The 15,784-nt window shown below is 37.1% G+C and overlaps 2 protein-coding genes across 2 annotated transcripts; both read left to right on the top strand.

The window, feature by feature from the left end:
* Positions 1-86: 86 nt before the first annotated feature.
* Positions 87-7,595, top strand: eIF6 (eukaryotic translation initiation factor 6). Its single transcript, XM_019045438.2, has 6 exons — positions 87-418; positions 1,553-1,638; positions 2,352-2,527; positions 3,414-3,590; positions 4,449-4,630; positions 6,269-7,595. The coding sequence occupies exons 1-6, from the start codon at positions 312-314 to the stop codon at positions 6,276-6,278; spliced, it is 738 nt and encodes a 245-aa protein (XP_018900983.1). The 5' UTR covers positions 87-311; the 3' UTR covers positions 6,279-7,595.
* Positions 7,596-9,199: 1,604 nt separating this feature from the next.
* RpLP1 (Ribosomal protein LP1) lies at positions 9,200-13,279 on the top strand. The gene is made up of 4 exons (XM_019045500.2): positions 9,200-9,406; positions 10,711-10,870; positions 12,078-12,170; positions 13,167-13,279. The coding sequence occupies exons 1-4, from the start codon at positions 9,332-9,334 to the stop codon at positions 13,178-13,180; spliced, it is 342 nt and encodes a 113-aa protein (XP_018901045.1). The 5' UTR covers positions 9,200-9,331; the 3' UTR covers positions 13,181-13,279.
* The last annotated feature ends 2,505 nt before the right edge of the window (positions 13,280-15,784 follow it).

The raw sequence follows: 15,784 nt of genomic DNA, 5'->3' as shown, positions 1-15,784 counted from the left end.
AATCAATTTTAATTTATTTGAAGGTTGATTCATTTGGCAACATGCAAAATACCGCCGCCATTGCGATAAACATCCATAAGTTCCAAAAGTTCCCGTCCCGTGAATCCCAGGTGAATCCATAAAATCCCCAACCCAACCCTTTGCTCGCTGTCTTTGGGCTTTCCGCTTTCCCATTGTTTTGTATTATCACTTAGATTTCAGCTCTCAAATTTTGTGTCAAAGTGGACGTAGATCTTTCTCACATCAAGTTCCTCTCGTGTGTTATAATTTCATCCTTTTCGATCAAGAGTTTCTTGGAAAGTTCGGTGATCATGGCCACGCGTTGCAGATTTGAGAATAACAACGAAGTCGGCGTTTTCAGCAAATTGACGAATTCTTATTGTCTTGTTTCTCTCGGTGGAAATGACGTATTCTACAAGTAAGAATTTTTTTAGGAACCGCCTCAAATCAGAGATATCCAAAATGTCATTTTTGCCATTGCCTATCTCAGTCACGTTTTTATTTTTAGGTTAGGTTGCTCGTAAATGCTTCGGCTTTAATTAATTTTCTTATGCTGTTAAACTACCTACTCCAGCTCTTCTCAGTGTTCATTTTCCCGAAACTAAGCGAATGAGAGTTCTTGTGATATCATTTGTGCCTAGTAAGATAATGCCATCCTCTTGATTCCCATCTCTTATCTTGCGCAATATTACAGCAGCGCGTGACCTGGCATGTCACATTTTGAGATTTTTATGAAAGCCATTCAGAGACCTAATTGAATTATGTTAACCAAAAATCTTGAGGTGCTGTCTAGCCTACTGCTTCACTATGGCTGAGTGCGCATGTACTCAGATTTGATAGTTGGCAGTGAGCAACCCTGCCGCGATAGCAAAGAAAGCAGTAAGTGCAAAAATCAAGTTTTGAGATAACGGGCTCAGAATCCTCTGACCGGAATAGTTAATTGACAGAAGCCTCCGCTCTATGTTAAATTGGCACTAATCGTCCAAAAGACTCCTAGAAATCGTTAGGATGATTAAGAATTGACTGATTTTACTTCAGCTACATCGAAAAGGTATTTCTCATCTTCATGCTAGATTATTGTTAGACAAGACAGCCGTAAGTGCCATCTTCTGCATGTTTTCATGGTTGCACATTGGAAACACAACAAGCACTTTTTCAGGTTAGAAATTTGTAGAAAAGGTCGGCACTTTACTCGAAAGCACTGTTTTCTTCGGCTCTCTGGAGGATTATTGTCACTTACTACTGTCTTGCCTTAAACTGTATCATTTTTTGCGCACTTACATCGCTTTCTCATATGTCTCGTTATGATACAATTAACATGAATTTTGCTGTTTTAGCAATTTCAGTGATTTCATCTTAAAGAGTCATCTAAGAGAGATGAATTTTGAAGGAAACTCAGTTTCGAAAATTTGACACTTACTGCTCTCTTTGCTATCACGGCAGAACCATCAGCCGTTAGTACTACCAAATATACAACACTAGCAGTATTATCTTCATCCTCATAACAATTATTTCTTTTTCTGAAATGTTTCTGTTTTCCTTCCTTTCTTAGCATTTTTGAAGCAGAGGTAGGCGACCAGATTCCAGTAATCCGTACATCAATGGCTGGCTGCAGAATCATAGGTCGTTTATCTGTTGGTGAGTTTCTTTTACCTGTATTTGAGGTTTTATTTATCTCATGAATCCATGTCCTTCAAATTCTTCTATGGAAAACTGAATTTTAATTTTGATAGTAACTTGCTGAACCTTAAGAATCGTGATTTTACTTGTAAGTTAATGAAAAAAGCTAGCTTTCAAATGTTTTGAAATTCTCTTTTAAAAGTTATTCCAGTGAGTTATACTTAAAACCTGGAGAATAGCGTCATGTTTGTACTTATACTGCATGAATGTGATTTTTAAATGTAGGAATTGTTTGGAAATTAGTAATTTATTAACTACAGGCAAGTAGGAGATTATATCCTATCAAGTGCCAGATGAAGGTTTCTTTCAATGATTGGCAGCACCATCAATTACCCTCCTAACAATTAGTTCTCAAACTCATCTATGTCTAAGTGCTAATGTCACTGAAGATGCTAACGATTATGGTGAAATTTCTGACTGAACACAACCGTATTCTCAAGTACCTAGTGCTCAATTGATATAGGTATATTGATGAACTTGCCAATCAGTGAAAGAAAAATCTCATAGTGTTCTGTCTTGATGCTAGCCTACATAAACTAAAAAAAACATTTATCCACACTAAGTAGAGGAAAAACCAGCCAGCTGGAGCTTTCAAATGTCTCCTTTCAATCATAGATTTACGGATAGATTTGAACTTGTGTCATTTTGACCCTCTACCTTTTTTTCAACAGGTAATAGACATGGCTTGCTCGTTCCAAACTCAACCACTGACACAGAGCTGCAATATCTGCGCAACACTTTACCAGACTCAGTAAAGCTACAGAGAGTGGAAGAAAGACTTTCAGCACTAGGCAACGTTGTAGCTTGCAATGACTATGTTGCCCTGGTTCACCCGGATATTGATAGAGTAAGTATTAAGCACCTTCTCATTTCGGTAACAGTACCTCAGCATTGATAAATAAGTAAAATTACTGAATTCAGTATGAAGAAGGTTGCTGAAAATTTTTCTCTCTCTACCTTTCACTTGGTCCATCGTAAAAATTCTTGAATTTCCTAATTTGTCTATTGAATGAAAATTATCAGTATGCGATGAAAATTTCTGCATAAGTAATCAAACATTTTATGAAATGCCTTAAAATCCAGGAACAGCCTTTTTACTTTATTGTCAAGGCTGACAATTCCTAAAGATAAACAAAATACAGTGATAATCGATGGCCTTGATTTTCACTCCATTCCTTCAAATGTAGAAAATAGCATCTCATTAGAAAAGTAAATGTGTTCCTATTCTAACATCAGTTTGATTTTTTCTGACGTCGATAGCAGCATTGACAATTCACCCCTGTATAGATACCCAGAAAAGATCGATCGGATGGTTATTTGGTTTGAATTTCCTAGACTTTACCATTGGATCAAAAGTGTAGTAAAATAGGTATCGTCAGGCCAAAGTGTTTGACCCTATCATTACCAGACTAGATTCTGCATGTACACACCCCACAACGGAAAGTGATTGTAATGCAAACAAGTCACAACACTCTTCGGAGGGAGGGCTAAAATTGTGGTTTGGATCTTGATGGAAGGGTAGAGCTACAAATATGAATACTTCTGACAGTGAGTGAAGGTTGCTGAGTTACGGGGAAAATGCTGCGGGTAGGATAGGAATTTGCTGAACACAGATGCTGTGCTCAAGGCACTGAAAGGATTTAATTGTTACTGAAGATAGAATTTTTTTCTATGTATATAAAGTTCGACTCCATTTTCATTGGGTAATGTTTTTCTTTTCATGCTTAATTTAGGAAACAGAAGACATAATTGCAGACACATTAAAAGTAGAAGTATTCCGTCACACAATCGCCTCAAACCCGCTTGTTGGATCATATTGTTCTCTTTCTAACCAAGGTGGTCTGGTGCATCCGAACACTTCAACACAAGATCAAGATGAATTAGCTACACTACTACAAGTGCCTATTGTTGTAAGTGGATTCTTTTCTTGCCGCAATTTTCTCCTTACTCAGTCAGTGACTTTCTGGTCACTTTAATTTGTATTCATTCAAAAAGTCATCATAAAATAATTGAGTGAAAAACAAGCTTTTGAATTAAGTGATGGTTTCCCTCGAATGAGGTATTATAGTTTGATCCAATCATCAAACCAGCAATTGCTCTAGGCTTCATAGGAGAATTCCTGAAGCGTGTAGGACTTTCCCTAAGACATTTAATAAAAATTACCTAAAATATTAATCTCCAACTCATTTAATAAATAAAGCTCTGAAAGTTTTAAAAGTTACTGCTCAAACAAGGAAAGACAATACTCTAAAAAGCTTCAGTCAAAATCAGATTCTTATTATGCCCTTGGCGATTTTATACTTACATGTAGAATCTTACTGTGTGTACACTCATGAATCATTATTGTGCGCAAGTCCTCCTGAAGTTCAGTTTCAGCGTAATGCTGTGTCTTTTCAGCCAACAACGTCCACTGTGTTTTGTAAGGGATTGATTTGCCATGATTTAAGATTGAGTCTGCTGTCCTTTGCAGCTTGAAGTGAACTTCAGGAGAACTTAGCTGTCCCATCTGCCAACCGTTTATATCGTAAAAATTTTGCCTGCATCTATTTCAGGTACCTATCAGGAAGCTGACACATAGAATGATATATTTTGTAGGAATTGAATCTCCATGTAAATGGTAGATTTAGGTGTATTTGTAAACCTACAACGACAAATTGTCTCACCTCATTTGAGAAACTTTGATTGCTTTCAGATTTAGTAGCTATCTATTTCGTTACTTTTTACTGAAGCTATCTCATTTGCACCATTTTCTTTTCTTTCTTTCTCAGGCGGGCACTATCAATCAAGGATCAGAACTAATTGGAGCTGGAATGGTAGTTAATGATTGGTGTGCCTTTGTAGGACTTCCCACAACAACAACAGAAATATCTGTCATTGAAAGTATATTCCGGTTGAATGATCAAAAACCTTCGAATATTACATCTCAAATGAGATCAACACTGATTGACAGGTGAGTCCAAAAGAGATTAGTTGACACATATTGGTAATGCATTGTGTCTAACGACTGAGAAAACTGGAAAAGCCAGGTAGGTAGATGAAACCAGTGAGGGAAGGAAAATGCATAACCAGTAGAACTGTGAATTCCAGTGCAAGATTCTAATTTTTTCCATTACTTCATTGTGCTTCAATACTCAGCTCCGCAGTGCTTTTGTCCGATCTGTGGTGTATTTTTCCTTTGGAAATTTGAGCCCCTACGAGCACCTCTCACAGAGCTGTGACAATTTTTGCGTTTCTCTTGGTGTGGGAAAAAAGGTGAAAAAAAGTCAGGGAAAGTCAGGAAGATGGAAAATAATCCAAGCATCAGGGGAAACATTGAAAGTCAGAGAGAAGAGAAAAAATCTTACTTGACACCTCTTAAGGTGAATCCAGGCTTGGAACTTCGCGATTTGGCCACCACTTCGCGCTGCTCAGAACAGCCCCATATATTTGCCAAAATAATAAAAACCGTAATACTTATTCAAGATTGGAGATCCAGGGGATATGACAACATACTTGAGGAACACTCAGTAAAAAAATCTTCTCAAAATTCCCAAAAATAAAGTCTTAACTACGGCGGAAAGTAATTCCCATTGCGGCAATGGAGAGAGAGAGAGACAGAACACAAGGGATTCCGTTGTGCGCTCAGCCGCCGCCTCTGAGCTGAAAGTTTCAGCCGTACTTTCTCTGCGCTTGTAATTCTAATTGCCAATATTTTTGGCTCAAAAAATCAAGCAAAAATAAATCTATATCTTGTGGATCTGCTTTTCATAATTCGAGGAATTTTATTTCAGTAATCGTCGAAGGAAAGTGAAATTCTCAATCTTGAATTATCCCTAATCGAACCCTGGATTCACCTTAATGGGTCTTTTGTCCAATGACTTGTTAGGATTATTAATTTTCAGATTCCCCATTACAATAGCATCCTTAAAAATGTATCCAAAATATGAATCATTTCCATACTTTGGATGAACTTTAATTTTACCTGTTAGGAATAATAGTTACTTAAAAACCTTATTCTAATTATATCTGAAACAAAGTAAGTCAGTGAAAGCCCTGATCTTCTTCCCTGATATTAAGTCTCAAGCTCAATGGTAAGACTAGATCTAAACTTAATTTAGTGATGCTATTGGCTGCTAGCCTGAATCATCTGATCTTTATTAACATAATTATTGGGTAAGCGTTTAACAACCCAAGCTCCACCAAGAACCAATCCTCTTCAAGCACCAGAATCAGAATTCTTATAGTTAAATCTACCTCAATGTCATTGCATTTGAGATTGTGATGCCATCACCACTAGCCAATCCTGAAGCTGCTTGCTAGGTCGCTCATATTCCCACCCCTATAAATATGGTGCATCTGCTGCATGCATCAACTACCCATTCTCTTTCAGTTGCTGCTCCTAAAGTTTGTGATAGGACAAAACAAGTTTTTTTTTTTTTTTTTTTTTTTTTTTTTTTTAAATGAGCCTAAAAATGCTTAAGAAGTGCTTGATTTTACACCTCTCAAGTTAATGAGCCTCGATCTTACAAGTTCTACTTGTTAGTTTCTAAGTTTTTCTCCCTCATAATCTGGAATCTAAGTTTAACTATCATGTTTTGCTCTGTTGCAGTCTGGCCTGATCAAGTGAGTAATTTCAACGTTCTTGGATGTCCGATTTTCATTGCCTTTACATTAAATGCACCAGGATTCTTCCCGGGTAAAACCTGATCTCGCATCAAAATGAGTCTTCTTCGTGTGTAAGCAACTCCAATGCATGCAGGTTGCACAACGACCAATACATCATAATGAGTCTTCAAATCACACCAACATAACAGGAAACAGTTAGTTCGTGAAAGTACCTTCTGGTATTTTCTCAACAATTTCATTAAGGATAATTAAGATAAAAAATCAAATTGAGGTATCTTATACTTCAAAAGTGAATATTTGTATGTATTTTCGTAATATAGTATGGGTTTTAAAGTTTTTTTAACTATTGGTCTCCAACAATAGCAAGTCGTTATTCTTGTTAGTCCCAAGTTTTTAAAAATGTCATCAGGTACCCAAAAACCTTCTCAAACTCTAAGTTTTTCCCTCATTATTGGCATCCTCTGATATTTATTTTGAGGTTCTTCGAATGTCCATACATTGGTTTTCTCATTAGTGGATTTGATTCATTTTTTCAAACAGATAGACATAGTTTTCACCATTGAGAGAAAAACTTAAAGACTCTTCACTCTCTGTTGTGGTTTAATAACTTCGGACCAATTCTGTAACTTTGAAGGTTGTGGTCATTGCTGCCAATCAGGAAAATCAACGTTGTAATCGAAAGGAATTTTGTTTTGTTGTAACTGAGGTTGACAGCCAGTCGGTACAGATTGAACCGAATCCTCTTGCGAAAAGTTGACTATTCTAACAAATTGAGTATTGTAACATTAAGAATAGTTGATTGTTACTTTTACCCAATAACTTCATTCATGTTACACCTCTGTTACTTTATTCGTCCATTTTGAACTGTCTACATCAAAGATTATGAGCTTGGAAAAAAGTTTGCCATCCTCTTGTACAATCTCTAAACAAGTAATCTGCCTTGTTGATAAATTAAACCATCAAAGGTTATTCAGAGATCTTTTTTGTTGTTAACCATAATTCCTTGATATGCGGTAAAGCTAATGATAGTTTTTCATAAATGTGTTATTGTCTACGAAATTTGCATGTGTCATGTCTCTTGCAACATTCTCCAATCACCTAATTGTCGTATTTTATTAATTAATTTAATGTCTAATTTGAGACAAGTGTTCGTGTATACTCAATGAAAGTGAAGTATTATGAATAGGTAGGAAAATATCAAGAAAAGCTGAAAAACTCCAAGTCTTGAACCTATTATTATGCAGTTCAAAAACCTGACTGATTGAAGTGTTGTAAATTTCAATAAAATGATATAATTTTTTGATAATGAATTGGGCTTACTCTCATCAAATTATCGACCCTTTACCTTATGAATAAGCTGCGATTGAGATTACATTTTTTTAACTGTCCCTGTTATATGATGGTGTGGTTCATTCAGTACCGTCAAAAATTAAAGTATGTATTTGCCTGTGAAATGATCAAGTACTAGTCAAAAAATGTCATTTTTTATCAAATCCGATCAAAACCCAGCACCAGTGGTACTTTAGTTTACAACTACTTAGGCTTGATTACATACATTTATTTATCCAATCTACTTAGAAAAGTCCAAATACAATCCACGTAGGAATTTTTGTACCTCCAGCTTTTATTATTTTTGGTCATGGAATACTTTTGATGTAAAAACTACCAAATCACGTATGTAGCCCTGCATAGACGATCAAATTCCGATCAAAGTAGACACCATCTACCATCAAATTTTGACGGGCCGCACTTTTTTGTTCGAAGTAAAATCAGAACGGAGTGCCACCATTCATCATTTCCTGCCACAGGAAACATTTCTGCCAAGTTTTCATTTATAAATGAAGCAAATTAATGAGTTTGAGACTGATGACTCCCGACACTTTGATGCTACTTTGATCGGAATTGGTTCGGGAATTTGATCGTCTATGCAGGGCTTATCGGTTTGCGACTTTGCAGGCTTCCTGTTTCATCCTACATTCCAAAAGGATTAGGTACAGATCATCATTACAGGATACAATTTTGCCTGGTTTTTCTTTGCTCAGTGGAAGATATTTTCTGAAGATTCTATGTAAAAACGCCAGTAATATTCCTTTATAAATGAAGACGAAGCAAAAATTTCGAAACATCGCCGTCGAATGGACCACTAGACAAGGTACGAATTTCAGCATTCTGATGCATGTTTCTTAACCAAAATTTCACGTAAAACACTATGCGTATAACGAAAATTACCGAAATCAACTCCGTACGAAGATATTTAATGATTCTTAATTCGTGAATTCAAACCACCCGCTCATGAAAACTCAATGCTCTACGTGATTCACATCGTGCGCTAAACGTTTATCATGACAGTCTCTGCAATATAAAAATCTGGCAACCTCAATCTTGACGCTTTGGCTCAGCTCTAGCAAATTGCTTATAGTTTCAACAACACATGAGGGAAAATGAACATTGCTCGATTGAGAAGCTTGCTGAAACCGTTGTGCGCAATTTGACTCACGTAGAGCTTTGAGTTTCTTGTGAGCGGGAAGTTCAAATCCCTGGTAATCAATGTGAAATAAAAACGTTAATATCTTCGTTAGGAGTTGGTTTTAGTAATTTTCGTTGCGCGAATCGTATTCTACATGAAATTCTGGTTAAGAAACATGTATCAGAATGCTTAAATTCGTACCTTGTCTAGTGATCCATTCCGTCTTTTTGTGGCTTCAACGTTTGTCCGATGAGGCGCTCGAAAAGTTTAAGCGCGCAAAATCGAATCAACCGCCATTGTACCCTCAATTGCAATCCACCAATGGAAGTTCACTTTTCGTATGATGTCACCGAGTCCACTAATAGTGATGTTTGATTCGTCAATCTTCATCCTACGTCACGCAATATATTCATCATGGCCGTGTAATCTTCCATCTTGGAAAGTTGACATGCGCCGCGTCCATTTTCGCGAAGTGACGGGTCTTGAAGCGTTTTCCCATTGAGAGTTTTCCGAGATTCGGGCTTGTCCCTGTTCATTTTGACATAGTTTCTATTAGTTTTATAATAATTTCATCGTAAAATGGCCGCCACAAAAGCTGAATTAGCTTGCGTTTACGCTGCTCTCGTCCTTGTCGACGACGATGTCGCCGTCACCGTGAGTACAAAGCTTCCTTCGCCACGTGTTTTTAATTCTTATTTCAGAACTATAGGCTCTTTTTTGTCAAGGGCCAGTAGACAATTCTCATTGCTCCTCATTATCTAGCCTACCTCTCGAATTAAGTTGACTAGAGTCTTTGCAATTTCTCTTACCTTTTGTCGTCTCACATGGCCTAACCTCAGCCATGCGGCTCGATTAGTTTTCACTTCCGGAGAAAGATTACTTTCACATCCTCTGTAAATGAGGAAATAAACTTTGGTCATTTTAAGTTACACCGCCCCTCAAAGTTTACAATTCTCATACTTCATATTAAGAGCACAAACTGCAGTTGTTGATCTCCCTCCTTATCCATCCTTCCCGCAATGGTTGCTTACATTGATTTCAGCACCCTCATTGCTGAGAACTCGATACATGCAGTCAATAGATTCCAGTTTTTCCATGTTATATCCCACTGTGCATTATGGCACCACCACCGTAAATTGTCCACAACAGACCTCTAGGTTCCTTGAGTCTACAAGTAGCCGGAGGTTTCGTGTTTCCGTAGTCTGCAAGTAGCTAGAGGTGTCGTCAGCCAAGTTGGCATTCATTTACGTTCAGCTTGAAAGCGACTGGGGTAAAATCATCCATAGTGACTGTGGCCCGATTGTGAGCGTAGCCTATTCTTGGTCCATATCGGAAGTCTGCACCGTAATCGTATGCTAACAGAATGTAAGCAAGCGCCAACTCAACCGATGACACCTCTTGTGAATCCCTAAGTTATGTGCCTGTGCGTGCACTCTGTTATCGATGGGTGCAGGTTAAGCCTCAGAGAATGATTGTATCATTAGAAAAAGCAGCTATTATTTATGTTCTGGTGGCAGTAAGGCGTATTGTTCATGCTCGTCAAAGCCTTCACTCTTCTATGTCCTGTCGCCATAGAAGCTCAGTGAAGCTGTTGCTGTATACTGAGCTAAACTCTCTTAAATTTTCTGCCTGGGAATCCTGTCTCTCCTGTTGTAACCTCAACAGCATCCTGTTCCAATGAGACCAGTGCTTGTCTACCGCTTAACGAGACCAAGTGAAGCTTCGAAACGCACCTTTTCACAGCGTCACTATTGAATAACTTTCTAATTATGTTGACGGTTAAAAATTACCCATTGGTTCCACTATGCACCTTACAAATTTAGCCCACAATCTCCGAAGAAAGGGGGTTCAATTAAAGAAAAGGATGCGCAATTGCATTTCGCCCACATTTCAATCATGCTCCATGCATCATCCACAGATGTAGAATTTCCTCAACTAATGATCTGGTCTTTTTGCAGGGTGAAAAAATCCAGACCATCCTGAAGGCAGCCAATGTAGAAGTAGAACCCTACTGGGCTGGTCTTTTCTCTAAATCTTTAGAAGGAATCAATGTCAAAGATCTGATCACGAACGTCGGATCTGGTGTTGGTGCCGCCCCTGCTGGAGCTGCCGCAGCTGGTGAGTATTCTTCCACTACGGGTGGCTCTATAAATCATTAAACTCTGAACAAAGGTCAAATATTGGTACCTTGCACATACTGAAAATGCTGGCTTGTAGCTTGATCATAGCATCCCAATGACGAAAGCATTCAAGTCTACCTGTTATTTCCGAAGCATCACTATGTTCTCAATGATTATTTTTGGCATGTATTAGCTGCTGATAGAAGTGAAGATAAATATATACATAATGAGAGAACTTACTTACTGTTGAATATAAAGGGACCAAATACGTAAAACCCTTGGCTGATACGGTCTTGTTAGTAAGAACTACTGATGAACAGTGGAGATTTTCAATTGTAGGGTATATATTAGTTACGGCAACATATTTATGCCTTAGGTCACTGAAACCACTTACTTTTAGGCTCTCAAAAGTGTAGCCATCATTTATAGCGTAGATTCTGCAAAGCCGAACAATGGCACTACTGTGAGATGTTCTGTCATGACTAACTGATTGGGAGAGAAACTTTGCAGAAGAAAGATGGATTTTAAATAACCTTTTCAGATCTGACCATGCCTCTTCTCACAGTAGCGCCATTGTTTGGCTTTGCAAAATCTACGCTATAAATGGTGGCTACACTTTTGAGTGCCTTAAAGTAAGTGGCCTCATTGACCTATGGTTTTAATATGTTGTCCTAACGTTGAATAGAAGCAGGAGATGATAATATCCTAGGTTTGCCGTTTTTTTGGAAAGCTCTCAATTTTTTTTTTTTTTTTTTTTTTTTTTTTGGGTAATGCAAAAATTGTGCTTGTTGCTTCATCTTTAAAAATTTTGGAATCCTTTCACTGTTTTAGGGTCACTGCAAATACTGTTGGAACTGCTGAAAATAGCAATTTCCGCTTCAAATTTTAAAAAAAAAAGTTATCACTTTGTGTGAAAAGGGTAAAAATTGTGGAAGTATTTGCTATCACAGATTGCATTTAGCCTATCATTAGAAGCACGAGGCGCAACTCTCGGTAGATTACCTGCATTATCAGTAAGATAAATTGAATCATCAAAGAACTGTTTGTCCTCTGTGATTAGTCTTAGCATGTATTAGCTGCTGAAAAAAATGAATGAAAAATTTATGATGAGAGGATACTCTAAGATTGGCTGGTAATAATCAATTTATTCTCATTTTTAGTGTTTCTGTTTTCTATCATGTTTAACTGTTTCCATTTCTTCATAGGTGCCCCAGCAGCTGCAGCTGACAAGAAAGAAGAGAAGAAAGAGGAGAAGAAGAAAGAAGAGAGTGAAGAATCTGACGACGATATGGGTTTCAGTAAGTTTGCCAGTCATGCCTTAATTTTTTTGTCTATCATTAAACAATTATACATACAGGGTTGCCACAATCAGGGAATATCGGGAAACGTCAGGGAATTTTAAAAAGTCAGGGAAAATGGCGAAAATTTCAGGCAAAAATTGTCAAATCACCTTCGTTTGCTTTCTGGAGTGAGTTTGACCTTTCGAACAAGGAATTTTGCCTGAAAACCATTTCTGATCGTCTTTTTAAAAATCTAGCACTTGTTTAATTGTCAGGGAATTTAACCAAAATGTGTCAGGGGAATATCAGAAAATTTACTTTTCCAAACTCTGTGGCAACCCTGTAGCATACCTCCTTTCTGGTACTTCAGCGCGCATTTCCTCCCAAACTGTGATACTCAAGGGAAATCACTCCATGAGCCAAAGAATCTGTTGCACTATACTAGCTGAAATCTTTCGAACTGATCGTGACATCACCAGTGAATGTTTTTTGACATCGCAAGTTTGACCTAATGCTGAAAGATAGTACGCTCCTCTAATTTTAGGCAACATAGACAAATTTATTTTGAAAGTGCTTATTTTCTCATCTGAGCAGTTGGCCCCTGTTATTATAGGTCACACTGCCTGACCGGCAGTGAACTTGTTGAAAAACTTGAAGAACTCCTGCAATCTAAGGAATGTAGGTAGGGTGGTCAATCTGAAAGTTCTGAATTATTGTGCTCAAAATCATGCGAGATTTCTTTTTTGCCCGTCCAAAGATATCTTTTTTGGGAAAGTAAAGTTAACTTTTTAAAAATGAATCATGTAATTTTTATGCAGCATGCTCTTAAAGCAGATCTATCATCCAAATGAGTTAAGACTTGGGGTAGTTGTTTTCTGGGTATTCCTTAGCGCTGAAAAATTTGACATGGTGGGGGAAATGGATTATTATTTCTGCAGATGACACCTTAACCACACCAGCCATGAAGCATACTAATGAATCAATTTTAATTGGAGTTTTCTTTGTCTGTTACAGGTCTTTTCAACTAGGCGTATTCATTTGTTATAAATGACTAAATACTATGAACTGTATGTATCTATTGTTTTTATGTTTTTATACAAATAAATCACTCCTTTGTTGAAAGACCACTGCTGCTTTGCCAAATTTTATTTATCCCTCCACTTTTTACTCGAAAGTGAGAATATTGGTCAGAGCTACTAAGGCTGTTCCATCAACAAATTGAGAGTTGTGTTATTTTAAGAGGACTTTTTTTAAGATGTGGGAATGCGGCTTTCGAGAGCTCTCAGCTTATTTCATTAGTTTTTTACCAAGCCTTCGTTGAGCTCAATTCGTGAGGCATTGGTTTTTTTTCACCGGAATTTTTTGGGGGCGGGAGGAAAGATGTACTATACGACTCAAGCTAGCTTACCTATTTTATTTTCATGGTCTTAGTTTTTCCATGCGGAGTGGAGTTTAAAAGTTAAACAACTCAGAAAAGGGGGAGGACTCTTTCATATGTCCTGTAAAAATGTTGCTGTAAAGTTAATTTTTGACCGAACGAGCTCAACAAGAACTCGTCAGGAAGGTAATGCAACAAGCTTTAACCTCTCTCGGCCGGCATTTTGATATCCCAAACAGTTTGCTCTGAATCGGCCAACTCTCAATTTTTTGGACACAGCCTTTGTATCAATTAATTTCGCTTAATAATGGGTTGTACGGAATTTTCTTGTCTTCACAAATCCTTATAACACTATATTGAAAAACATTTAATTTCTCATTTACCTCTGTTTAGAACTACATAATAGATTAGACAAAAAATCAGATCTTCGACCAAAGGACCACTCGACAAGGTCTGGACGAGAAGTGAACGTTCTTCTCCCTCAGAAATCAATGTAGAAAACAGTTCACCCATTGGGCAGATCAGAAATTCATTGTCTAATGAGATATTAATTAGCAAGTATTTCTACACACATCAAATGGAAGTTACATGAGACAAATGACATCATTTGTATTTTTGCCATTAAACCAGTGTAAATCGTAAACTTTCATATCGAATTTAGGAATTGATTTCCGTACTAGTTGTGTACTTTTCAAAAGGAAGTATGTTGCATTGTGCTTCAATTCATACCTTGTCCAGAGGCCAATTGTCTGGAAATTAATCTGATAGCCAAAGAATATTGTCCCGTAAAAATCATCTAGGACTACACACTGCGAAGCAGGATGCATGTTCTTTTCAACAGACTTCATGACACGGTCTCAATTCAATTAGTACACCTTGCGTGTTTTCATCAAACTTAAATGCAGAAAACTATTGGTCTAATGAATTTCTCTCGAAGCCATCTTCTGATCGAGATCTTAGCTGTTTGAGTTGACATTGATTTCAAACAATTTGAATGTCCTGCTTTCACCATGAAACAAAATCTACGAGATGTCTGTTGGTTTTGAGCATGCATTTATCTGTGAGACAAATTACCTGACAAATCTGTCCTTCCTCCTTTCACGCTAGAAAAGAATAATTTATTGATAAAAATTAAAACATCTGCTAGAATAGTCATCGACTGTAAAACGTGTAATTCATATGAAGTGCGCAACTTAATTTTCAGTAATTTTAGTTTTTCTAAAAGCAGGACTTTCGAATTTACATCCAAAAATAACGAACTTAGTCAAAAAACCTAAATACTCTGAATGAGTAAATGCTGCATCAGTTGAATTATCAAACATGGTACTACAAAATATTAAGCATCGAAGTACAAGATTGGTTGAAAGGTGAAATAAATATATGGCAACACTCAAGTCGAAGGAGACCATCAGCCATTTCCATTAGGTGTTTTTTTCATGTGCTGACTTTTATCACAGCCCTCCAAGACTTTTATTTATTGAATGAAGAATTTATTTATTTTTTAATTTTTGCAATGGAGTCAGGAAATAGGGCCTGAAACGGAAACTGAAACTATCTGTACATTGTATGAGAAAAATCTATTTGGGTGGTAGGAAAATTTTCAGTTTTTTATGCCTTAGTAATGTTCTCTGATTCTGTTGAGAACATCAGGCTCAAATTTCTAGCCTTAATTGAATCGGGACTTGCGAAAACCGCCAACGTCCAATTTTCCAATCGTAAGTTTTGTTGAGTTCATACTACTTTAAAGAGTTGATACAACCACAAAAGTGATGAAAGGACTTGTTTTGGGATCCAACGCCACTTTCGTGGCTACAACTAACTCGGAAAAGAATTATGAATTCAAAAAAGCTTAAGACTGGAAAAATGGACATCAGCAGTTTTCGCACGTCCTGATTCGATTAGCATTGATTATCATTGATGTTTGAAATGAATCGCTAAAACTGGCATTAGCGCCAGAAATCTTTTTATATTTTACCGCCATGGCTACTCTATGTCAAGCTTTGTTCTCGAACCCTTGAAATTTAGGAAAAATTATCTCCTCGAAAATGAAAAAGAAAAGCAATAAATAGCCAATATTTGTCCTAGCATTTGATTGAAATACATTATTGCTCTGCAGAATATGCTATACATTAACTTTCAATATTGCTTGTGAATAAATGTTTCCCAATCATTAGGTTATTTCAGGTTTGAAAATAATTCTCTGGTATTTTTGAAGCAACTGGCGGTACAAGAAAATCCACCTATCTCATTGATT

This window comes from Bemisia tabaci, chromosome 3, assembly GCF_918797505.1.
Source record: "Bemisia tabaci chromosome 3, PGI_BMITA_v3".
Lineage (NCBI taxonomy): Eukaryota > Metazoa > Arthropoda > Insecta > Hemiptera > Aleyrodidae > Bemisia > Bemisia tabaci.
This window is presented reverse-complemented; position numbering and strand designations above follow the sequence as displayed.